This window comes from Gymnoscopelus braueri (genome assembly GCF_963280865.1).
Source record: "Gymnoscopelus braueri genome assembly, chromosome: 14".
Taxonomy (NCBI): domain Eukaryota; kingdom Metazoa; phylum Chordata; class Actinopteri; order Myctophiformes; family Myctophidae; genus Gymnoscopelus; species Gymnoscopelus braueri.
This window is the reverse complement of record NC_137619.1, coordinates 34,566,817-34,594,067: the sequence shown is the minus strand read 5'-3', so window position 1 is coordinate 34,594,067 and position 27,251 is coordinate 34,566,817. Positions and strand designations below refer to the sequence as shown.

The following is a 27,251-nucleotide window of genomic DNA, read 5'->3' as shown; positions in this document are numbered from 1 at the left end:
AAACACAGCCAAACAATTGGGACCTTGAAGTGAGCTTGTTTATTTAGGCTATGTACAATTATCATTTCATCACATGAGCCATCGTTAGAACAGTAGACAATATCCCTCACACCCACACAAAAGAATCAAACAGCAGCTTGGCCTGCTGATGGCCATGGTGTCCAGTCACTGTTAGTGCAGTATAAAACATGGCTGAAGAAAGACACAGGACAGAAGCGTGCGATTATGAATTTGGAGGAAGAGCACATAGTTGCAGAAGCAGCAGTAAAAGAAGCATTTAAAGATTTTAAAAATAATTATAATAAAACAAAGACAAGACAAACCAACTGGTATTAGTAATTCACTCCTCTTATGACTATAATAATAGCCTCTAAGAACTTCAGCTTGAGCTGAGAGCAGAGACTCAACACTGCAGAAAAAAACAAAAACAAACAAAAAAGAAACAGGAGGAACAATCACATAGTAATCCATTATAGATTATCAGATTAATTTCCTACAAAATATATTGCACCAAAAAAAAAAGAAACCTTAATTATACAACCACTGAAGAGATTGACAAATTTAGCAGCCAGTAAGCCAATATCTACAAGAGCATCACATCTATTGCACAGAGAGGAACACAAAATGTGCCTTCGCTGTTGTCACCTCTGAGGCCCATAATCCACCTAGCAGATCTCATTGGCTTGTTCCTGGGTCATGACTCAGCTGATTGGAGTTACCGTAGCTACATTAAAGCACATAAGCTAATATAGACAACATCCCTTTTCGCGGCATGTATTCCAGTGGCAAACTGCAGTGGTAAAAGAGGGATCAACGGGCAGAGTTTTGGAGCTGTGGCTGATTATGAGAGCATCATTGTAACAGGCTACATTAATGCTTACATTTCTGCAGGGAAATGTGGTGAGGTGTTGACCTACTGTATACATGTGTATATACTGTATATATATAAAACACAAAGCACATACATTCAAACATAACCCTTGAGCAAATGTCCACACAATCACATCCTACCTGCTTGAAGCACTATGATTAATCCTTCTTGCATGCGCACACACACACAAAATGAGTAAATCAGGTTTAAAGATACTTAGAGAGCTCTGTGTTTCTGTTAATATGTAAAATTACATTTCCTCAGAAATGTACCATAGAAATCATTCAACCTTATGCCCCAACTCTGTTGTGCCAATTCATAAATTTACACAGCGAGTCATGCTTAAACTAACATGTATGTGAAGAGATAACATCTTAGCAGGGTTTTAAAGAGGTTCGAGTGAGGTGTGTTACAAACAAAACATAATTTGGCAAGAACAAAACAGGTAGAACCAAAAGACAGAACAAGTTAAGTCTGAAAAATATTTTAACAAGAAAACTACATCACCTCAGGCTGGTTATACAATACAATACAATACATAGTCAAAAGGTTTTGGCCTAACACATACAAATGAACTAAATCAAAAGTGATAGGCAATTCATTAAGATTTCTATTCACAAAATGGTCACCCATTCCATTACTATTCCATCACTAGTTTGCCTTGCAGTTTGCTGAAATTCTAAAAAGCTTTGTAAAGAGTTGTGACTGATTTTTAAAATTGAGATATATCACGTTAAAAAGTGCTCAAAGCAAAAGATATGTATGACTTTGTGAAAGGTATGTTGACAAAATGACACGTCCCAATGTTGGACATCTGAACACATTTTCTCAGTGTTATTTAAGCTAAATTTATACAACATCACGCAAGTGCATTGCTTGCCGACAAGGACAGATCAGAACTGTTCTCGTCGGCAAGCGGCAAGACACTGCCGTGTAGTATAAATTAGACATTACACCGTGTCCTAGATTCAGATCATGATGTCATGGATGCTGTGTCAACTTGCAGTGGGCTTGTTACTCACAGCAAACAAATATCAAGGTGATATGATTCCTTCCCCAAAGACCATTTACACAATTTTTGCATTTTTATTGGTGGGCTATAGGAATATGTGCATATTCTAGAATGGAAATGTGCATTCGCTAAGACAGTGCTATAAATTAACTGTTAATGTTTTGTAACACACTCGATCCAACAAGTCAATATTTTCAAGGCGTAGGAAAAAGAATCTGGCATTCATGGTACTTTGCAAAGAAAGCTTTTGTTAATATAAGGAAAATATTTAAATATTAAAATTTTCCATTTTTATTATCATAGCACTTACTATTGCTCTGATGGTTTGACACACAATGCTATAGGAGGCAGATTACCGTCTCCAAATTTTACATGTCCCTTTCAAACAGATAAGGCTATTAAATTGCAATCTTCTGGAACTTCTGTTTCTTCCTGTTGCATAATACATCAAACTGTCTATCTCAAGACAGCCAAAAATTAAAATGCACACATGTAGTCTTGGGGGAAAAAAACATTTTCTGCATCATTACATTTTTTTTCATGAAAAGATGCAATCATGTCACTTAGTAAGTATACAGCTAAATTAACAACTAATGTCAAACACTGAATCCCATTTTACTGATATTCAAAATTGACCACTAAAAAACCCCCAGACCATGGAAAACAAACTGGACCTGACTTTGCTGTGAGCCCCAAGCCCAAACCTAAACTACTCCTTCCTTCTCTAATCCTAATTCAGCAGCGCTTCCACACAGATCTGCTCGTCAGTGATGTCATCTAGGATCGGCACCTCCACAGGGCTGCTTGTGTCACTGTTGTATACCTCTGTCCCCATGAGGGCCTCCTCCTCCTCCTCCTCCAAAGATTCCCCTTTTCCCTTAAAACCCTGTTGCTCCAAGGGCGAGGTGCTCTCCACTGATTCCAGGTCCTCGATGCCGGCCCGGTAGTGGATCATGAGCAGGGTGAGGGCCTGGAGACGCTCCCCGGACTTGGTCAAGGCGGCTGTGAGCACAGCCTTGCGACGCGCATCCCCGGCCTCTCTCTCCTCCCCAATGAGGGAGTTGTTGTGCTCCAGTTCCTGGTCGATCTCCTGCTGCAGCTTGTCCAGCATCAGCTCCAGCTTCTGCGAGCGCTCGTCTGTGGGCAACCCTCTGTAAAGGTCGCGGCCGATCTCCTTCACAGCGATGAACACGCTGTCATCCAAACCACCTTCCTTGCGCACCAGTTTGCCAGCAGCGGGCTGCTTGGACGGGCTGGCGCCGCTGGCATAGGTCTCGGTATCGCTGCTTTCATTGTCCGAAGTGTTGGGGGTGTGTTTGGGTGAGGGCTCCACCGTTCCGGGTCCCGTGTCGGCCACCGGTTCAACCAGCCGGGTCTTTTGTACCTGCCGCAGGTTGAGCAAGCGGGAGCTGGTGTTGATGATGTGGCGCGTCAGGCCTGTGGTGGCCCGGTTGATGGTGGACTTGGCCTCTGGGTCAGCGCTGCGGCGATCAGTGGGTGCCACACAGAAGGGATTGTCCACAAGGCACTTGTCCTGGCACTTCTTGTGGCAGACGTAGGCGCAGACCATGCACTGGGAGGCTGCCTTGGTCCACACTTTCTTCTTGCAGTACTCGCACCATGTGGGGTTGTGGAACTGGGTGTCCTGGAAATTGTGGCGCACCTCCACCAGCTGCATGGAGTTATAGGCCAAGTCATCGCGTGTCGCAGAAGAGACGTGCTCCCTCTCCTTGTCCCTGTCCCTCAGATCCTCATCAAGACTTCCCTCTCGTTCCATTTCTGTTAGACCTGCTGGACGCTCTGGCTCACCCTCAGCCAGGTAACGGAAATTCAAGGTGACATCTCCATAGCACAGCTTCTCATTGAAGCCTTTGTGGGTGCTGAGGCTGCGCAGGGTGGTGCGGCTCACACTAGCTCTAGGCTCCGGAGCCCCCAGCCTAAAGGTGCTCTGGTACTCCGCTGAGGACGTGGCCATGCACTCCAGGGCCACATGCTCAAGTCGGAGACTGGCGTGCCCGAGGCACAGCAGACTGCCCAGCTTAAAGGGGTCTTTGCACCACAGGGCCACGTTAAGGTACTTATGGTTGCTTTCCACCTCAAGCACCACATAGGAATTGGTCCAGCGTGCTGTCCGGTTGCGGAACTTGGTTTCAGAGGATTCCCAGAGCGAGTGGCCATCCAGACTGTCCCGTGTGCTGCAGGAGCTCTCCAAAGCCCTGTCCCTTGCCAGGTCAAGCTTCCCACTGCTGGGCACAGCAGAGGGATTTGGAAGCTCTTCACATGATTCTGCCGGCTTGATCGTTGCCTTTGGCTCAGGCTGTCTGACAGGTGTCTTTTCAGTGTTGGCCCGGTCCCCGCTGGCTCCAGCGACTGGAGATTTTTCCGGGGATTTCTCAGAAGCATTTGTCGCAGTGTTTGAAAAAGGGATATTAGTAGTGCTAGCAGGGTCGGTGCCTTCCAAAAGGCTGCTATCAGGTGAAGCCGACGTCAACTTAATCAGAGGTCTAATGGGCAACGGGGGGCGACAGGGAGGGGGTGGGGGAGGGACAGTGGGCCGTTGTGGAGCATCCGCTGGATCACCAGCGCTCTTGTATGGCGAAGGCTTTGGTGAGTCTTTGGACTGGGGCTTGAGAGGTGACTGGAGACCCACCAGGTTGAGTTTACGATTGAGGATGGGTGATATGGAGCCAAGGGGCTTGGAGGCCAGGCTGGCCACAGTCCTCTTGGGGCTTTGGTTTACTGTCAGTAGGAAATCATCCCTGGTGTCAGTAGCGGCACAGCCGCTAGTGTTTGGGCCACTAGTGTGACTAGGCTTGGAGTCCACAATCAACTCTTCAAACTCAGAGTCCATGTCTTTGCCGTCAGATATATCTGACAGGGTGGTGATGGGGGCAGGGTCTTCCTCATAGCCTCCTGGGGGAGGACTGAAGCCAGGTTCCTCCACCTGTCCCGGTCCCTCCTGTAGGCTCCCCACTAGGCTTCCCACAGTAGGAGTCTGGTGACGAAGTGGTCTCTCATAAAACACCACCACCTTGTCTCCTGCCTGCTTCAGTAGTTTGGACACTTGAACAGAGGATGTCACGTTAACACCTGCCGAGAATGGGAAAGAATAGGAGGCAAGTTTTAAAATAAAACAATTTCTCTACCAATTCTATTTATTTTTTCTCCAATTGATTGATTACCTTACTGTATATTTATTATACATGTTTCATGACACATGACATTTTACATTCAAGAAAAAAACAGTATATAAAATATAATCTATTTCAGTCAGTCAACTTGCATATTTGAAAGAGAAAGAATTGCTATACAAATGCCATATGGTGAACATTGTTTAATTGGGTGCCAATGGCTCGGCTACAGAAATACAGAAAAGATCATTAACACATTGGGTGCCAGAGGTTTATTAAAATATTAAACGTTGAGTGCCTGCATTTCTTCCATCCACTTGCGTTATACATTTCGTGCTGTAGAAGCCCCGACGCGGAAGTGCATGTAAACAAAGCGTGCGTGCGAGACGGCGGAGGGTCCCGACTAACGCCTGGAACAATAATATTTCTAACGCGATCCTCCATTGCAGCGTGATCGCCGATCGAAAACGGCTCGTTTTCACCACGTTAAAAAGAAATGGAGATATTAAGCTTTTAGTCAAGGAGATAACATTGAAAACGCAGACCGGAAGGATTTTTGACATGGAGCCAGATCCAGCCTCTTCTTCTCAGAAACTCCTTGGGTGATGTCAAAGTTTCGTTTTAGCGCCCCACGTGGCCCACATGTATAAAAATAGAATTGGGTCAAAAACGGTCCGGACCGTTTTCGGCACTTCTCGTTTGGATCCTCAAAAACGGTCCGGACCGTTTTTGGCATTCAATGTGTTAAAACAGAAAAACTAAATCTAAATCTAGGTTTTAGCTCTTCTGGAGAAACTCTTAAATGTTTTACTTTAGCTGTGAACATTTCCATAACAAACACCTCATTAACTTTTTATTGCCATTGTTTTATGTTTGGGGATTTTGGCTGCAACCATCAAGGTTTTTTTTGGCTACTGAAAGTAGGTTCCTGAATAGATCATTTAGGCATCAAAACTACATTTTGTAACAAAATTGTGTTCTGTTTCTTTATAACATCCTCCCACTACCCCTGCAAATTTGGACAGGACCATGATATACTGTATGTGAGAGGTCTCTTTGGTGGTCACAGCCCCTCCAACATAATCCTGAAGATATTTCACATTTGGCTATTATGGCTGGAATCCTAGGCGCCGATTCCGTAGGTCACAATTATTACATAATCGCCTAATTGTAAATATTCGAGATATGATGGTTTTCAAAACTTTCTGCTGTGTTACTGGTTTTATCATATCAAGTGCCTCTTCCTCTGTTAGTGATGTAAATGTATTTTAGAAAATAAGTCTCTGATTTGATTCTTTACTAAAGTGGTGTGTCTGAGTCTGCATATAAATAAATCCCTATAATAAAACTCAAAAGCTTCCGCTATATCTTTCAGTGATGTCAAAGATTCCTTAGATTTTGGGTGTATTATCTTTGCAACCACTTTACTGGTTTGGGCCAGTATAGCTCCTTCAGCCTTGTTAAGTTAAAAGTGTATCTAGTCTCTGTCTAGTTATTTTCAGTTCCAAGAGGATTTCTTTATTGGATGTCTTTTCGTGTTCGTCTCCAACATGTTTATTTTCTCTTAAAGTTCTTTCTCTTTTTTAATTTGTGTTTGTTTTCAATCGAGAGGATATTTCTATAAATGTTCCCAGGATGACAGTATGTTTATTGGCGTTTCATTATCGTAATTTATCCGATATTCTTCTATATGTTAATCTGCATTCATTTGATCAAATATTACTATATCTGAGAAATGTATGTATTAAGTCTCATAATGGGAGCATGGTCGCTTATTGTTACGGATCTCTCAACATAGGAGTAAACCAAAACATATTTTTTCTTAAACCATTTTTTCCCCCATCAAATAATTGTTTCTCATTTGAACTAAATACATCAATAAAGCATTTAAACTAGCTTATTTTAGGCCATACAATAATCTTTTTGTCACCTATTCATCTTTATATTAGTGAATATGTAGTCAGTGAAGTAGGCTAGGCCTAACATTTGCTGTAATTTTTTTCTTAGCGATTATTCGATCAATTACTTTTTCAATTAAATGAACAATCAAGAAGTGTGTTTTCAATAATAATACGTACATCAATGATTACGTTACGAAATTCAAATAAATTTGATTAAATGGTCTCATTAACTACTTCGCACTATTTTGCCTACCTAACAGTTTCACACAAAAATAGCCTCACAACGCTCACAAACCCGGGAACGCACCATGTGACACGTGAGCTTAAGTTGTAGATCAGCAATTTGGGGGTATTTTTAAAATTTTATTATTTTATTCAAATAAAAGAAATACCTGTGGCACCATTACTAGCTTTGATGACTTGCTTAATTTATACACTTTGAAATTCCCTCTAGTTTTCTGGTATACCCTGCATGACATGACGCATCTCTCACCTCCAATGGCGATGAGGCGATCACCTCTCTGTAGATCTGCCAGGGCAGCAGAGGAGTTGGGGGTGACTGTCTCTATGCTGACGTGAACCGCGTCCCCCTCACTGGCAGGGACATGTCTGAATGTCATCCCCACACTCCCACATGGCCCCTTAATTACTGTAGTCTGGAAGACAGACAAACATGCACACACACACAGACACACACACACACATTTAAAAAAAACATCAAATTCACATGTAATATAAAACATTTATCAACTGTTATCTGTCAGAAAGAACTCAATAAAAGATGTGCATTGCTGAAACTGCCCCCAGAAGAACAGCAGCATCAGCTGCAGCATGACGAATACCACTACTGATGAACATGCTGATATTTAACCACTTAAACCTACAGTATATACTTTATTGTACATCAAATAGCAGATCTCCAAGCTCACAGTACGACAAATTGCAAAATTAGCCGCTCTTCCAAGTTCACAGAGCTTGTAGAACGCCAAGACACTTGGGTTCATGTGGTTAATAAAAGTTGTAAATCACAGCAAAGTGTGGGGACAGAGGGGGGGGGGGGGGGAAAAGGTAAACTGAGAAAACTGACTGGCATCAGCCTCCGCACTCGGGAGGGTTGCTAAGACCAATGCAATGAGCGCTAAAGCCAAATTTATACTTTGTCGCACAACCTTGTCACTCACCTGAAACAAATAACACATTTTTGTCAGCTTGAAAATCAGTTATTTAAGCTGAGTGACAAAGTATATATTAGGCTCCATTCTATGGGAAAAGGGAGGTCTGCAATTACAGTCCAATTTTCCAACCCTGGAGGTTACCAGCTGCTTCAATAACCCATTAAGATCTGAGTCCGATTCTACAAATGTCTTGTAAATCCTAACAGTTTTCTATGTCAGTGGTTCCCTAACTTTTTAATGTCAAGGACCCCCAAAATTGTATGCATTTGGCCGCGGACCCCCATATGAATATATATTGTTCCAGGGACCTCCATGAAGCAAAGATTTGAGTTAAAAAAGTATATATTTAAAAAATATATGTTTTCAAAGATTTGCAAAAAGAAAAGCACATCTACATGCTCATAGCGTGGCACGAAGTGACGCACCATGAGCTTGTATATCTGCTATTTTTGAATAGCCAAAGTATAAAATAGTGGTTAAAGTGGTTCAAATCTAAAATGGCAGAGATGCTTTCCCGGTTTTAATGGGATAACTGTCACAGAGCACTGTACAAGTCACGTATCCCACGATGCACCTGGCATGATGCAGAGGTGCCCTGCTTCATATCCAGCAGGTTGTGCGTAATCACAGCCATCGTGTGATGACTATCAACACTGTACCAACAATTAGGGCTGTCACGATCATGACATTTTTCTTGATGATCAATTGTCACTCAAATAATTTAATTATGTTTCTTTAGTTCTGTTTACATTATTAAAAAAATATATATATATATTTCTGTTCAGGCTTCGTAAACAAAACAGTGCACAGGGCAGATAATGACAAATAACTTACATAATTTAATAACTTTAACTTTATTGAACTAAACATGAATAGTGGAAATAGCAGATCTACAAGCTCAAAACCCTTCACATCGTGACGTGTTTTGAGCTTGTAGATCTGCTATTTCCACAATATTTGAAACATGGTTGCTCTTCTCCCAGCTATATGTAACATGGTAATGATTATGACGATTATACAAAAAAAAAAGGTGATTAACTCAAATATTTGTGATCAGGCGATGATGTAATAACAAAAAATCATGCCTTGATGGCATGGCGAAATTGCTTTTAGAAAAACCTGGAAATAGCAAAATAGTGAAAATAGCAAAAATGGCTCACAAAGTGTCGCATCGCAACATGTTGTGAGCTTGGAGATGGAGATCAGCAATTTTTTTAAACTTATGAAACAATTTGAGAATATTTAAAAGTTTTGAGAATAATGACATGCCCAAAATAAGGATGCCTGGCACAATAATCTTATGAATTGAATTCATTCCTAATTGGCCCCTCAGGCGGCCACGCCCCCACCTTGAAAACCTGTGTTTTTTGACGGAAGAAGGGATGATGGAGAGGAAAGAGAGAGCGACACAGAGAAAAGCAAGATAGGTGTCCCAGACCCGGAGAAAAGAAAAGAGATTGAAAACGATGTGGGGAGACTGAGACGAACGACTGTAATTTCCCCTGCTGTCATTTGTTATGGTTCTGGGCGAAGGCAGTGATCGAGTTAGGGGGGGTGGCCATGAATAACCAGATGATCTATACAAGCTGGCAAGTAGGGGAGGGGCTGAATCACTTTGAAGCTGAGGGATGGCCTTGATACGTTTTGATAAAAAACCTAGCGGGTTTTGAAGTTGGAGGGAAATTAAAGAATCCAGCTCGACTGTGAATTGATTCCTCCATTGTGCAATAATAATCGAAAATGCTTCAGACTTGGAACGCAAAATAAATACAGCTTCTACAACATGCCTGTGTACCGATGACACCAGCTTTAAGCAAATTTGCAGTATGAAATAAATAAATATAACTGTACAAGCACTCTATAGACCGTTCGATATAACTAGCTGCACAACGTTAACCCATTAAAACCGGGAACGCATCTGTGTAACCATTTTAACCATTATTTTAAACTTTGGCTATTCAAAAATAGCAGATAAACAAGCTCATTGACTGCCGTGCGATGAGCTTGTAGATCTACTTTTTTTTTTTCGTAAAAATGTGTGCAAGTCTTTGAATATATATATATTTTTAAAGCGAAAATTTTTAACTCAAATCTTTGCTTCTGGGGGTCCCTGGAACAACATATTTTGAGATGGGAGTCCGCGGCCAAATACATATCATTTTGGGGGTCCTTGGCATGAAAAGGTTTGAGCACCACTGATTATAGCAACATAAGTTTAAAAAAAAAACTGTCAGGATTTAGAAGACATTAAGTAGAATCCCCAGAAGCAAAGATTTGAGTTACAAATGTTCGCTTTAAAACATATATATAAATATTCAAAGATTTGCACACATTTTCAGATCTACAAGCTCAGAGCGCTATGAGCTTGTATATCTGCTATTTTTGAATAGCCCAAAGTATAAAATAATGGTTATAGCTAAAAAAATCTTAAACAATGACACAGTATCCGTTCCCGGATTGAATGCGTTAAAGAACATTGCCTTTTCTCTAGCTCAGGGCCCCCTGCCTGCCCTTTCATCTGTGAGTTGACTTATTCATTTAACACTGGTGCTGTGGCTCCAGGCTAACCTGATCTCACCGTCTTGCAGCCCCCCCTCCCAGAAGACCATAACAACATTGAAGAGGCAACAGGTGGTGGTGGTGGGCAGGCAGGCAGCGGAGGCTCAAGTACTGTTCAGGTTTACAACAATCAGTATAGCGTCACACACGCACTGCCAATTACATCGTGCGCAGGTAGAGATACTCTGTCTGAGAGTGCCGTCTGCATATAAGGTTGTCGTTTATAAAAAAAAAACATTAAAACCGGGAAAGCATCTGCGTCGTTTAGTGTTGGGCAGTAACGAGTTACTTTTAATATACTACTGTAATCTTATTATTTTACCCAGTAACGAGTAGTGTAAGGTATTACTCTCTCAAAACAGTAATATTATACCATATTACTAATTTGGTATAAAAATTTGGACTGCCTTTTGAAAACATTTCTTTTAAAAAGGTCAAGAGAGATTGCTGCTTTATTTTATAGCCTTTTTGGCTCCTTTTTAAAGGAGTAATATGTAATAAGTAACACATTATTCTCCGGAGCAATATTGCCCAACACTGGCGTCGTTTTAAGATTTTTTTTGCGTTGGCTGTTCAAAAATAGCAGATATACAAGCTCACAGCGTGTCACTTCATGCCGCGGTGCGGACTTGTACATCTGCTATTTTTGAACATTTTTGAAAAATCTTGAAAGTGTTTGGGGGTCCTTGGCCAAGAAAAAGTTTGAGAACTACTGATTTAGAAGGCATTTGTAGAATCGGTCACAGGTCTTAAAGGGTTAAAGACTAAAAAGAGTAGGCGATCTGTCTAAAACAAACAAATGTATCTAAGCTAATGCATGTTTACAATTTATTTTACGGTAGAAAAATACGACAATAACAACCAAAACCATAATGTGTTCATTCACATCTAGTCTAGTTCAATATGAGGCTAAGCATACAAGAATAAAATTAAGGGTGGGTGTGTGTAGGGGGGGGGGGGCACTTCCATTACAAAGGGGTAAATATCCTCTTTGTGTTGGAGGAGAGAGCGGTGTGTGATCTAAATCTGGGGGCCTTTTATCTGAGAACGGCTGCGTTTGAAAGCGCGCGAGGTCCACTTCAATCCACCCTGTGCTATGGATGGAGGATGCAGCAGTGGTCAGTTACAAACAAGATGAGGCTCTACAGCGGAGATACACTTTACAATCTGAACACCGAGGAACAAGGATGGGGGGCAAAAAAAACTATGACCGCGTCAAAGTTGGGTTAAGATGGCACAACGTTTACCATTTTAACCCATTAAAACCGGGAACACGTCTGTGTAACCACTTTTATCCATATTTTATACTTTGGCTATTCAAAAAATAGCAGATCTACAAGCTCATAGCGCGAAAATAATGGTTATAGGCTATAACTAAAAATCTAAAATGACACAGATGCGTTCCCGGATTGAATGAGTTGAGACCTGAGGCCGATTCTACATCAGTGGCTCTCACACTTTCAAGATTTTTCAAAGATGTTACAAAAATTGCAGATGTACAAGCTCGCAGCGTGGCACGAAGTGTCGCGCTGTGAACTTGTATGTCTGCTATCTTTGAATAGCCAACGCTAAAATGACACAGATGCTTTCCCGGTTTAATGGGCTAACCACATGGATAACACTTGCCATGTATCCCATGTGTATAATGCATTATAAGCATATAACACTGTACAATTATAGTTATGAGAACTCATAAATACTCAGTGCGTTATAACCATAATCACAACACATTATAAAGCATTCTATAATGATTTATAAAGGTCAAGTATTATAATACTTGCTGGACATGTGGGGGGCAAGGATCATAGTGTATTATTATCATCATAGTTGTAAGACATAATAATCTTTTGATGTATTATAATCACTGTTATAATGCATTTTAATATATAAATGGTCATTGGGTGCTTTAAGTAATTATATTCCTGAAGGTGTAGGCAGACACTTTGTGTGTTGTTCTTGCATGCCATTTATTGTACTTTTATTAAAGCACCCAATGACCACTTATACCATCTTATAATTGTACTATATGGCCTTATAACAGTGATTTTAATGCATTATAAAATCTTTATAGTGTATTACAAGTATGATAATTATAAAAAGAAAAAGTCTGTGAGTGACCAGTAATTATGAAGTACTAGTCCATACCCGTGGGGGGACATGTGCACATGATCTGGCAACCCGGGAGAAAGTTCGTCCCATAGCTTGCGGGGCCATCCCACAGCTGGGCAGCCGTAACCATGGCGACATTCTTTTACACAAAAACGCTAATAAACAGCTGAGATTTGGTGAAATCGAAAAACGGGCTTCGCTGTTCCGTGCACATGGTAATGGTCAATGTCTGTGTGCAAATTCAGATCAAGTGCTCCAGCCACTGAGGAGAACCGGGCAGAAGAGTTTTTGGCCTCACCACCTTCCACCGGGACAGAGTTTTGTGGAATTATAGGAGGATTATGATACTTATGATTATGAGTCATTATAAGAGGCTTTATAATGTGTTATGATTGCATTATGAGTACTTATACTTGCTTATACCTGTAATTATACAGTGTTATAAGCAGATTATATTGCACTTATAATTGACCTGATAAAAGTCATTATAATGCTTTATAATGTGTCATGATTATTGTTCTTAACTATTATGAGTATTTATGAGTTGTTAGAACTATAATTATACAGTGCTATAAGCAGATTATAATGCCTTATAAGTATGCTTATATAATGCATTATCAACAGGGGATGCATAGCAAGTGGTACCTCTATGGTACTGTATCTATTTGACGTACAACAAAGTACATAGGGTTTAAGTGGTTAAGAAATAATTCAAACTGAGTAAAATGAAGTTACAGGCCATTGGCCAATCAAATTACAATTTCAAAGTAATTCTACAAGTCATGTAAAGCTCAAGTCATGTTATTACTGGGCTGAAGACTGCACAAAGGGTAGGTATATGAATTACTCTCACTGTAGAAACTGAATAAAATCCCTTTGTCCACCTAGGTTATCGATGCCCACTGATCTAACAGGCAACAATACAACACAAAGAGGCATTATGGTATGTCCACCAGATTCCACATCATTCAAGCAACAACAAAAAAGGCAAGACACAGCAGAGTGGTGGAAAAGATGAATCCTGTCACACACAAAAACAGCACCACTGTGCAGCAATTACGAATGATTTGCAAGGCTGAGCGCCGACTAAAGAGCAATTATGGCCAAGACGAAGGGTAAGCCACAGGGGGCAGCGTGGGCCCGGGTCTGGCCAATGATGAAGGCAAAGCAGGTAAATGGATGCTGTCTTTTGACAGTGATGTAAGCCAATGGTTCTCAACCTGTGTATCGGGTCCCCACATGATGCTTTTTAATACCTAAAAAAAAGAAAGAAAGAAAGAAAAAAAAAAAAAAAAAAGACCATTGCTGCATCAAAAGTAATAAACAAACTATACTATATAAAAACTGGTCAAACTGGCCAAATTGTCAAATAATATAAGAAAGAGGGGGGAAAATGAATGAAAAAAAATGAAAAAGCTTGCGAGGCGTTGTGAGCTTGTAGATCGGATATTTTCACAATATTTATCTGTGGAACCGAGTCAAACTAAATGCAATGCCTCAACTCCTACATTCCAAGTGCTTGTCAGGGTGGTGGTGGGGGGGGGGGTCCCCAGTTTAAATATGATTATTTGGGGGGGGTTGCGGCCTGAAAAGGTTGAGAACCACTGATTGACTGCCACTCAGTCAATTTCTGCTTCTGCAGGTTTTCATACCACAACGTCTTAAGAAGGCCAAGGGTTGGTTCTAAAGCTATAATATAATCCTGCATAGATCATCATCTTAGATGGCACAGATGAATCAAAAATAACAATGATACCTGTTGGCTGTTCAAACTGTGATCCTGCTCCCCTTATCCCTGCAGTGCTACCTCATGCACAGTGTTGTGGATGTCACAGCACTTTCAGTATAAAATGTTCTTTCTTAAAAAATAGCTTTTAGCTGCTTGATGATATATTTAGCTTTGACCTGCCACTCATGTATCAATGCAGTGATTGATTTTCCACCCTGAATTAGAACAAAAGATTAATACAGTTCAACTATTATGCACAGCACACTGTAGCCAGTCTTTGCAGTCTTTAAATATTGTGGAACAGGAAGCATACAGTACACTAACTATTGACATTTAATTATGTTACCGTGACTGCATGAGGTGTTATATTTGTTGTTTGAGCGTGTTATCCGTGTGGAGTGGACTGTTGTGTTCTCGTGTGCGTCTGTAGGTGCGTCATAGCACTGGCATACAGAGCGATCAGTTAACACACAGCTTATGTTAGATTGTGTGTAGGTCACTAGAATCCATACATTACCGGTAAAATAATAGTGTCCCAAACAAACCCTGACAGTGCACGCAATTAAAATATAGGCTATGGTATTTAGATTACAGATTGGAAGAGAAGCAAACTATTTTCTGTTGTGGAAAAGTTATGTGGGACCACCTAGCAGTAAACACATCCATGATATCTTGACATTTCAACTTAATAAACACTCGCTTATTCTCAGTTATGTTCTTCTTTATATAAACCACAAATATAAAGCACAAGACTTGCTTCCCTGTGTCGGAGCTCTATGGTTAACTGCTGTCCATTGAGCAGAGACGGATAAGACAGCCAGGACGTAATGGTTCACAACATTATTACATGACGAGCGGTATGATATCAAGAATAACAGAAATACTACTTGGGAAAATTCATGCAGCTCTTTTTAGACACATTTTCTCTCCCTCTTTGTCCTCACCGCTCGGCTTTCTTTGGATATGCATAGCAGCGGTAATGTTTTGTTTTGATTCTTATTAGGCCTAGGGTTTATGAGGAATCAAGTACTTTTTGATTGTTTAACTTGAGTTGAGATTTTGATTGCAATCAGTGTGTGTGCATTGTGAACCAACTTAGGTAGGCTCGCATTTGGTGCGTTAAGACCAGCTTTTGGCTGGCCTGACGCAGAGTGCAAATTATGTGTGTACTGTAAGATAGCAGCTTACTCTTATTGTGCCAGACCACACCTCATTTTAAGACTAACACACCCATGAGCACCAAATAGGCACAAGAGCATTTGATATTTAGTCAATGGGGGCGCAAGAGGCAAATATGACACCTGCGTCATTTGGAAGATAGGATTAACATGTGTGCTGCGTTGCGCCGGGCAGAAGATAGGGCCCTTGTTCCTATCAAGCTGAAAACCTGTACAAAGTCAAATTAAATTGAATGTATAAAATCGCCTCAGAATGAAATGCACAAAGACATCTAAATCAAAAACATAAAACTCTGAGGACAGGTTTTCTGACAAAACAATATTGTAAGAAAGTAAAGAAACCAATTATCAGCAAAATGATTGTACAAACATCCCAAATTACATCAAGGGTTGAAAGACAAGAAGGCTGGTCACCAGTGAATGTTTGTATGTGTGTATGTGTGTGGGTGTACAGGTGACGAGGGATACTTGTTGAACCCTGTGTGGGGATGAAGACAGTGGCTGTGTGTGTGTGTACACCTGGGAGGGCCAGCCTTTACCTCAGCATCCTGCCTACACTGCTCCGTCTCTTTTTCATATGAAGACACAACAGGCCATTCTTCTGTAGTGCAAATATCGCTCCCCTCCTCTGCCTCATATGTAAACACACAAACACACACACACACACACACACACAAGCCAGTGTTCTCCAACAGATCTCCAATGTTGTAAAGCTCATTCCTGTCCATTTAATGCGTGTGTATGCTATATTCCCGCTGAAATTTATACAAACCATGGCTGGGGGCTGCAAGTGATGTGTGTCTGCTTGCAGGCAATTGATTTACAATATGATGTAGCTGGTTACCTAGCCCACTAATGTTAGCTAGCCTAATGCGAACGCCATTGTCAAGTAAGTACTGTGTAATCTCTGTCGGGTGGAAACCTCATATATGTCCAAGACATACCTTTCAGGATTCAAAAACATCAAACATGCTTTTGTGTGACGCTGTAGTATGATGAAGTAGGGCGTTCATTTATGTTAGAAATACAGTTAGAATATGGAGATAAGCGGTTTCTACCCGACAGCGACGATGTGCAATTTCTGAGGACGTGCTTCTAGCCGGCTTTGCTCATCTAGCGGCTTGTTCAGGAATGCCTCACGAGCCTCAAGGCCTCGCCATGTCGCCACGCCTGCCTTGTTGTCAAGTGACGTCAAAATCACAGCGATGGGGGTGTGGTTTGCATAATTTTCAGCGGGAATAGGCTACATGCGTTTCATGTGTGCAATGCCAAGTGATGTCAGAGACATAATAATGTGCTTAGAATGATGATCTCACGTCCCCAGGACTTTGCGGTGTAATCCTTTTAGCTCAAATATTTGACTGTACCTCGTGCTGTTTACATTTCTGTCTAATAAAGCATTCAATCACAATCAATCAATACCCTTTGGACTGTGGATGTTGTGTCTTAAAGGCCCTGTGAATGAGGGAGACAATGTGCTGCTGCTCAGAAGTGTGCCTGAAATCCAAAAACTCAGATAAAATGTAAAAAGAAAAATCCATTAATTTTCCTCCTCTACACTTTGGTGAGGAAAGTAGCTGTTTGGCAACTTTCCCCCTCCGAATGACACCGTTTTATTCTTTTAAGGTGGATATTTCTTGAGGCTGAACAGTGGCGAGCAGAGTAACCTTGTTAAGATTGACCGAGAGAACAAGCAGCTCTTGATTCCTTCCCTCTTGACACGAAAAACAAACATCAAATGCAGCAATGAATGTGAATTGCCCAGATGTAAATATAGCAATTCACCAGCAAACCCAGTCGTCCTTTTATCTGCGTAGCAAACAAAGCTAGCAAATGAAAGGTTAATATGTTCAAATGGCAGCCATCAACTGCTTCAAGCAGATGCTTTTTGTTGTTTCCCTGTCCTTTTAAACAAAGCCCCAAATAAGAAAACAGTGGAAGAGTATGTATTTTATCAAATGTATTTGTTTCTACACATTCATTTAATTCAGAAGTCACCTTTAGGCCAAACACTTTCCTTGCAATTAGATTTAGAATTAGATGCAATACAGAAAGTGCACGAGTAGGCCTATGTCTTAAAACCAATAACATCAATATACAAAACAGGCTATAACAATCATGGATCAGAAACCGATGAAACAAATGGTGATTGTATTGTTCCCATGTGCAAGATCTCATTTGGTCTGCTTTCTCAGTAAAGGGAGCAAAACTTTGGAATTCTTTGCCTACGGATCTAAAACTAGAGACAGATGGTAATGTGTTTAACAGAAGACACAAACTATGGTTAAAATCCAATCAATCAATTCATGCTCACATGAATAGTTTCTGACTGGTCATTGGAACGATTATGTCTCTATTTAGAAAAGCCTCCAGTGGACAGGTGTTGGAAATTAGCACTCTAATATACAGCTATACTGTATACACTTTAAACAATGCATCTGGTTCTGGTTCGATGTGATTATTATGTCCATGTCAAATAAATAAACATAACATGACATAACATATGTAATGAAATGTTATGAATGAGATTATAGTACCTTAACTTAACTCTTTGACTGCGGACGACGCGATAACGCGTCAAGTGCTACTTTGTCCAGTTGGCCGTCGACGCGTTTGACGCGCTGGACGCGCGTTCATTGTTTAATCTCTGATTGCGCTATGCTGCTTAATATTCAATGTTATTTTCGAGTTCCACTTACTTCACCCACATCTGCATCCGGTTTCATGACCTGGATTCCGTTTCCGGTTTTTGATTTTTTCCCCCCGGTCATTTTCGTCCAAAATAGGTAAAGAAACGTTTTTTCACATGGTATAACAGACAAACGGACAGGTTCTCTTCTATAATCTATGGTCTGGGTGACGATCAGTCATCGCCGTCGTGTATCACATCATAATTTTGGCCGATCAGACCATCTGGGACTACGTCACATCCGTTTTCATGTTTTTCCCTGTCTAATCTCCCAAGAAGGGTGACAGTGACCCAACGACCTGATCAAGCTGTCATGTGCTGCTCTCTAGTGGCGGATTTGTGCTGTGCCTTTAAATTATGTGTCTTTAGATTATTTTCATGAAAAAAATTCAAAATATAAAAATAAAAAAACACGAAAATTGCTGGCACTGGGGGAGTACTTTATGAAAATACTCTGGCAGTCAAAGAGTTAACATGTGCAAAACGGCATTGAACACTCCAAATGAAAGATACAACTAAACACTGTATATATGTCAAATAAAAATACAGCTACAGCACTAGCTGAAGAAGCTAGCCTTTAAGAAGAGGTTTGTTTGCTGAGGGGTGGCTCTGCTGTTGACCCGAGTAGAACAGTTACTACTGTTGCTTCGCTGAACTGTGCTCTCCTCTCCGGCAGGTCCAGGGGGTTGCACGTACAATGGGGGGGTGCGTCTGCCGGATGCCAGTTGGGACGTGCAAATCCTTTTCCTTGTCACTGCGCTGCCCAGTAATCTAATCTAATACCACATGTCAGATCGATTTGTGTATGGTTATAGGGTACAAGTCCCTGCGAGGCAAGTAGACAGCAATTCGCTGCCACGTCCAATTAGTGGCACCATTGCAGGGGGGCGTGGATGGCCAGTGGCCATAAAGGTATCACATGGGTACAGCTCAGGTTGATGAACGTGCACGTTAAGAAAAATCACACAAGTTCCAAATGTGTAAATCATGGTTTTGAGGCCAGACAAGCTGTTGCAGCAATACCATATTATCCACATTTGTGATAATGCGTTACCATTTTAATACACATTTTAAACGGCTCGCTCCGCTTCTTACTCGACTAGACCAGTAAATGACTGAATATTTGAACAATGGCACAATCTATTCCTGTTTAATAACAGTGCCTTGTAGAAAAGCAGATGAGCAATTGGAAATGACAAATTAACAAAGTCTTTCATTTAAATGTATTGTTGCCCATTTCTTGGGCAAAGCTCCCCGTGAAGTTCCGTTTTTTATGCTCACGTCTGTCATCTACTACGATTTGAATTTTCAAGTCGTCGTTATATCATAGGAGGCAGGTTTCAAAAGGATAAAAAACAAAGAGTTGTTATGGAGACAGTGGCAAACAAAAAGGGCGCTTTGCCATAATTTGCACTTGTATACAACTATAGCATGACGCTCACCCTCCCATCATCCACTCAGTCTCCTTTATGTTACATTTTCATTGTTCTTGATGAAACAAAAGTCATCTCTCATCAACCTCACGTCATCTTGAGCTTATAATAATAAAGATGAAAACCAGCATGAGGGAAAACGCAAATATATCATCACTCTCAGGCAGAAACCTTGTCAAAAGCCAAGTCGAAAACCGTTACTTTTCAAGTAAGTTAATTTAGCTCTTCATTGGTTAAATATTCATAAAATCCACAGACAGACTTAACCTCTTCTGATCTGGAGTTTAAAAAATGGCCGATCTACAAGCTAGCATTGTGAGCTTGTAGATCAGCTATTTGTGTTACTTTTGTGTGACATTCATTTATGAAAAACTTAAAAAGATGTATATGGAGATACAAGGTTTCTGCCCGACAGTGCCAATAGTCTCACAGAATTTGGCATACAATGGTGAGTGAAAGGAAGGAATAGCCCATTTCCTCCTTATCACGTTGGTATTTTCAATCTTTTGGCTCCTTTGAGCACAAATGAGGGAGCTTGTCCATCATGCAAATACTGCTAGCATGGCTATCTCCTTTTTCAGTGAACTTCTCACTCGATGGCGCAGTCAGGGTCAGTCGAGTGCCTTTAAGCTTATAGTAACCCCTGCAGAGTCAGCTGACAGATATTAACCCTGTAACATTTATGCGGTATATGTGTAGATTGGGGCTTATGTTGTAGGCAAAAACGGCTGTACATTCCCTGCCTTGAGTGCTTTGAATTAATATCTTGTCTGAACTTGGCCCTTAGAACTCAATCATCATTTCTGCTTCTCAAGGAAACCAGCTCACAGAAACCCTCAGTCAGGGAGGAGGGAAATACATAAAAAGGGCTTTATTTCATTTGACTTCCATTCTGGGGTTAGAGTTGTGCAATACATCTCCAGTAATATAATTTTTACTTAAGAAGAAACAGAAACCACAAATATACTCAATGTTGGTATCAGTGAATATCACGTTGAATATCACTTAGATGGAAGAGAAAAACCAGATAGCCTATCTAATAGCGGCTGACAGATCCTTGCAGGAAAAAAATAAAAAATAAATCAAGTGTTATTAAAAAGAAAATGGGTACATTTTTTACACTATCACAGTTAAATGAACAATTTAACTGATTTTACTCTGTGGCTATTGTGATTAAAGTTAAGTTCATATTATTTCTGTTATGCAAATTGGTCAAGAATACATGGAAGTATGTTTAGTGGTGCACTTTAGCTGACAACAGTAGAGTGTGTGTGGCTTATACTACTGTTCAGAACATAGCAGAGGACTAATTGTGATATTAATAAGCATATTAACCAGAAATAGGATGTAAACCAGACAAGCTGTCAACCTTGACTGACATCCAGTATGACAGCACATTATACACCCGTGGTGTGTATGTCCTGATAGGAACACACACAGCACTCAAGAGCACGGGGCGGGGGGGCACTTAATGGCTTTCATGGGCTGGGTTTTGGCTAATTTCTTATCAATATTGGCATTATTTTGAGATGCTAGTTACAATTTTGACGCAAATAACAGGAGGTCATTTGTACTCTGATGAGAGACGCCGCCTGCAGCATCAGAAAAAGGCATTCCAAATGTAAATGGCAGGAAGTCTGTAATATGGCTGTCGCGTGGTCCGTCATGCACACGTCGGCGCGTCAATTTTGTTCCCTCTGAGCTCAATCGATAGCCACATAGTGATTAGAAACAAATGCCTTGTGAGATTCAGCGCTCATGTCTTTTGATCTCCTTTCTGCCTCACGGCCAGGCGTTGCAAAACAGAATTAGAGAGGGCCATTTATTTGGCTCTGCTAGGAGGAAATGGCCGGCGAATGTGACACTATACTAGTCAATTTGTTTGCTGGGAAAACAGACAATGAGACTGTCTTTTAAGATGACATGCTGGGTAACCACGTTGGGTTGAAAAAAAATGCTGGTTTTCAATTGTTATTCTCCAGGTTAAAAGTATGTTCAGAGTGTATACTGTAGTGGCGTTAAAGTACTGGTGGCGTTAAAGTCAGTACAAATCCTGAACTTGAGCAATACGATGCAAACACAATACATCAAACCGTTAACAGATGAAAAGTCTCACAGGAAGCAATGAGCTAAATAAATTCTTAAGAGGATCTCATAACGCAAAACTTGTTTGGCAGCTCGGACAAGAGCGAAGGATGTAAGGTGGGAAAGAGGAGCATTCTCTTCATTAGCTGAACGTCTTTCAAGGAGAAGCCAGGGCGGACGTTCGGAGGCACGTAGGCAAGGCTGAAATGTTACGACAAGCAGCAGCTGTGGGGGAGGTGCAGAGTACGCACTGATCACTCTGATTGACACAGGAAGTGACCGTTCTCCCTCTCCAAACCAGCAGCCAGTGAAAATGCCAAGGGCCAAATTGAAGATGCTGTGTTTAAGTGCGTGTGAGTGTACATGCATGTGTAGAGAAAGAGGGAAAGAGAAATGCACCATTTATAGTGCGCCATCTTCTGCATGGCATAATGGATTTTATACAACCGATAAACATATAGACCTAAACACCTATGTTGTACTGTATGAAGCTGAGTGGATAGAGAGAGAGGCCATCTGGGAATCGGAAGGTCACCGGTTCAACCATCGGCTCGCCCGGTCTATGTGTCAAAGTCACATAGAGAGACACTTAACCCCATAACTGATCCCCGGGTGCTGCTAAAAATAGTCACCCACTGCACCTAATTGTTAGGATGGGTAAATGCACAAAGGATTAATTTCAGGTATGTGCAAATAGCCCTACTAGAATAATATTAGATATTAGATACCCAGCTACCAGCTACCCAAAGTCCCTTTTCCCAAAAAATGAATCATGCCTTCAGAGATGCTTTTCAGCTGCTCCAAATGAGACAGGGCTATGTGAGGTCTTGCTGGTCTTAACAGGCTGTTATCTCCACATGCTGGACTGTGGATGAGGCTAGGCAGATGGAACCCTGGTGAGAGCAAGGGGTGACTAAACTCACAAGTCTCAGAATCCTGTCTGAGACAGAATCATGTCGGAGTTATTTCTATGTAAATGACAGTATGAACACTTAAAGGAGTAGTCAGAAAAAAATATTTATTTTATTAGGAATTGTTACACATTCCATGAAGCCTTGAATTCATGGAGATTTTTTTTATTTTTGTGCCAATAATTTGATGACCGGCGGAGACACGACAAAAAAAATAATTAAAACAAATCAAGGCTTCATGGGGTGTGTAATTGATCGATTTTTTTTGTTTGAACTACTCCTTTAACCACTTAAGTAACTTAAGTTTCCCTGTAATGTAGAGAAAACAGAATGCTTGCAACACTATTGTATGCACATGAGAGTATGTCTCTGTCTCTATTTTTGAGAGCTGGAGAGGTGGAGAGGTTTTGAAATGACAGATAAAGAATCTGTCAAATTGAACTCCTAACCACAGAGGTTATGCGGTTCTTTAGAAAGCGGGATTTTCCGTCTGTCTGAGTCTGGGAAACTGGAGACTTTGGGGGCTCAGGGCCATGAGAGACCACACACACGGCAACAAAGAGACAACATCCACTGGTCAATAGGTTATTCACACAAAGTACAAATGGGAAAAGGAAACTCAGAGGCTACATCCAATCTTGTTACAAAATATGGAATTGTGCTGCTTGTCGGTGAGCATGCACACACACACACACACACACACACACACACACACACACACTTTCTCTCCATCTCTGTCAGGCTGTCAGAAGACATCAGCAGCACTCAGGGCAGATGATGGAATCAGCAGGGCAGATGATGGAATCAGCAGGGCAGATGTGCAAACACGGCTGACAGCCCACCCTCACCGCACCCCACAGCACACCACGTATCATTACTAAAACCACAGCCTTACACTGAAATGGGAAAGGGCTGAATTTACCTATCACCAACCGGGTGAGCTCTCTTTTTTCTTTTCTTTTTTTGATGTATGCACGCAAGTGTACGGACACGCATGCACGCGCACGTACACGCTCACACTGCAAGGAAGTTGAAGGGTCAAATATGCGCTAATAGGAGTCTGGATAAAGGGATCCCTCTTCCCAAACAATCAATACAAGGAAGGGAAATCCAACCCAGGCTATTAGTCGGCACGCTGTGGCCTCAGTGCACACAAAACGCTCTAAGTGAAAGCCAGCTAAGGAACAAGACACAAAAGATACAGTACAGTACATCAGCCCTGTTGTTTTCTTAAAAATAAATATTAATATTCATGATGATATAAATATGCACTTATGCTTAAGGCATCTTAGCGCATTGTATCGAGTAGGACAATTATTACCAAAGCTGTTAGGACCCATCTGGCCGCAACGGGTTCACGTCAGGGAAGGTTTTCCCTCATGAATCTGTTCACAGATCAATTCATCTTTAGAAAGCAGCATTTTTTCTTCAGTTGGGTTAAGGTTAACAGAAAAAGATGCATTTCTTAGCTGCAATTCCTATTCGGACAAACAAAGGAGTGATTCCATTTTTTCAATTGGGGTTTTTAGACACCGACTCACGCGGTTGTTCAGTACCCAATAATTAAAAGTGGAACAGGTGAGAAGGGCCAGACGAGACGGCACTTTAAACCCACATGACTAGCGGTGGGTGGGGTCAACAGCTGAGGCCACTCAGCAGTAGTGTCCACATAAAGCTATGACTGATCAATTAGATCTAATCTAGTCAAATAACCTGTTCAGCCACACGTGGCAAGTACAGTATCACATCACTGACCAACTACAGTGAAATCTCCAACATGGCTATACAATGACCGTCATTCAGCGTCCAGTCATACAACACTAAGCAAATAGAATGCAGGAGGGAGTTCAACAGCTCATTAAAATACAGTCTCTGGCTCTCCGTTCCATTCAGCACCAGTATTGTGGGTCCATTGTGTGCAGACCCTGAAACCAAACAGGAGCGCACAGCTGCAAGATGTAGATCTGAGGCCAAGCCCTGACAGGCAGGCATGATGGAGCGGTCCATTCAGGGGCAGAGCTGCCGAGCTGTGCTAGTCCAGACAGCAGGGCTTGCAGCCCACGGTTTGCACCAGAAAGACAGCAGGTCACACTAGTTCAAACGAGAGAACGTTCAAGAGTAGCAGGAAAACCATTAACATACATTGTGTGTGACGCAGCGAGCGTGTTTGAGAGAGGAGGCGAGGGCGTCTCATCTCCGGCTACCATGCTCATCTGGGGCTGGGGGGGGGGGGGGGGGATGGGGGGATGCGGTAGGAGATGGGAGAGCAAAAGGGAGAGTGACCTTTTCCAGATGATATAGCCTTTAATCCATGCAACAGAGTCCCCTGCTGGGAACACAAAGACTGGAGAAGTCTGATAAATTAGACCCAAATGCCATTGTATATCTGCAATTCCATGTGCATATTAACGAGAAGGCACTTCAGTGGCTTTGAATTGTGCTGCCTTCAAGAGGGCCACTCTGGCGGCCATACTGGTCAAGTGGAAACAGTCACGCCAATCTTCAATCAGTTGAGCCCGGGCCCCGTATTCTGCTTCGGTGCTACAAACTAGCACTTGAAATTATTTCAAGGATAGAATGGAACAGAATAAATAAAATGCCCAATATGACAAGACACCAGGTGGACAGCTATAGTGTTGCACTTCAACAAGTTGACATCGTTGCTGCGCTGCTCTACAGTTTAAACAGTCAATTCTACACTAGTGTATGCCGCCAAAAATGCCCTGACAGCATGTCGGCATAAAGATCCTATCTTCACTAAATGTTATCTGGTTTTCTGTATTTAAAAAAGCATGTCTGACTAGTCATGGTCTCTGCTCCATTAAATACACAACGCCCCAAAGATGTTTTGCTGCTACATTATTATACATTTAAATCACATGTGCTTTTACATCGTCAAAGTAAAACAGCGAGAGACCGGCAATTTAAAATGTGCTGTATCTGTCACATCATTAGCACAGTAAGTAATCACATGAACCAGACAGAGATGGAGAGCTAATATATCACTGCCCCCTGCTGGAAGAAAACCCAACTACTCCAGACTGATTAAGATCATCCATTGAACATTCATTACACAGAGCAATTACAGTTCTCAATGAAATTCGAATAAACTTAGGCTAACACAAATGTCATTCATAAGCGTCTGCCGGGGACAGTGGCATAGACATTTGCTGGAGCTGTACCCAGTAATTAGGTTTGACATTTTCCTCGCAGATCGTCATTAGTCACTTGCAAACAGCACTGATGTGACGTGATGATGTTAATATTTGTAATATATTGCAATTAGAAAAGGTTTGCTTGAGGGGCCTGGTGGTTTTCTTTGCTATTCCAAATGTCACAGAGAACATTGAAATGAACATGAAGGGGTAACAGTCATAATGTGTGTCAAAGCATCAATAGATCTGGCATTTGGAAGGTTTGCTTTACACTGCCAAAGCATGTGAACATGGCTTTAAAAGTATCACCACCAAACACTGAACCGAAAAGGATTTCTATTACGGCCTATCCACATTAAAATACCCATTGGTAGTAGGGAGGTCCTGATCAAGTTTGATCCGAATCATTTACGAATAAGATAAGATGAGAAAAACTTTACTGATCCCCAGATGGAAATGTAAGTGTCATAGCAGCAGCAGCAGTGAGAATGAAAGACAGAAGGACAGATACAAGTAAGAGTCAACAACCAAAGATGAAAAAGAAAGAAAAAAATCTGAAAACATGAAATATTGTACACCTGTTCAGTCTATCAATCAATATAAATGTTCAGTGAATGAATGAATATAAATCTATCGCCAGCGAATATACTGTATGTTTGAATATACTGTATGTGAATTCTTTCAACAATGAATATGTGAATTAATACATGTACAGACTATCTACAATGAATATAAGAATGGATATATGAGTATCTGGAATCTGAATGTAACATCTATCAACAGTCTATGGTGAATAGAAGTACAGTCTCTCCACAGTTATCCTTAACTCATTCAGTGCCACTCGACGTCTAAGACGTCCGTTGTATCATAAGACCTGTGCCACTGGACGTCTAAGACGTAAAAAAAAAAGCACTAAGCACTTTTTTTTTACAATGAATTTTGGCTCTGGCACTCAAACTGCCAAGTCAGGCACTGAATGAGTTAACAGGTATCTGTCAGAGAAAAAACACAGAGGTTAACGGCTGCTCACAGGAGATAAAACTGTCTTAAAAGTGTTGAAGGGGCTTCTAGCATCAGCGGGAATGTGGACTTAAAAAGGAAGAGGAAATCAGAGCACTCAAAAAGGTGGAGGAGAGGAAGTAAAGTTAAAACAAATATTATTCTATAAAAATTCCAACATGTTTTCGACCGGTTAAGGTCTTCATCAGGGCTGGAACTGATTTAACTTTACTTCCTCTCCTCCACATTGCTTGAGTGCTCGGATTAGGTATCTTTCAGAGTTTGGCAAATGTCCATCCTAGTATAGTACAAGG

The 27,251-nt window shown here is 41.3% G+C and overlaps 1 protein-coding gene across 1 annotated transcript in view; it reads right to left on the bottom strand.

Annotated features, from left to right (window-relative positions):
• Positions 1 to 20: 20 nt before the first annotated feature.
• Positions 21 to 27,251, bottom strand: part of pdzd8 (PDZ domain containing 8) — a 53,512-nt gene continuing 26,281 nt past the window's right edge. Inside the window, exons 4-5 of the mRNA XM_080448709.1 lie at positions 7,409 to 7,571; positions 21 to 4,973 (exon numbers count right to left, since the gene is read on the bottom strand). Coding sequence (XP_080304835.1) covers positions 2,614 to 4,973; positions 7,409 to 7,571 — 2,523 coding nt within the window. The 3' untranslated portion in view covers positions 21 to 2,613. The remainder of the gene's footprint in view (positions 4,974 to 7,408; positions 7,572 to 27,251) is intronic.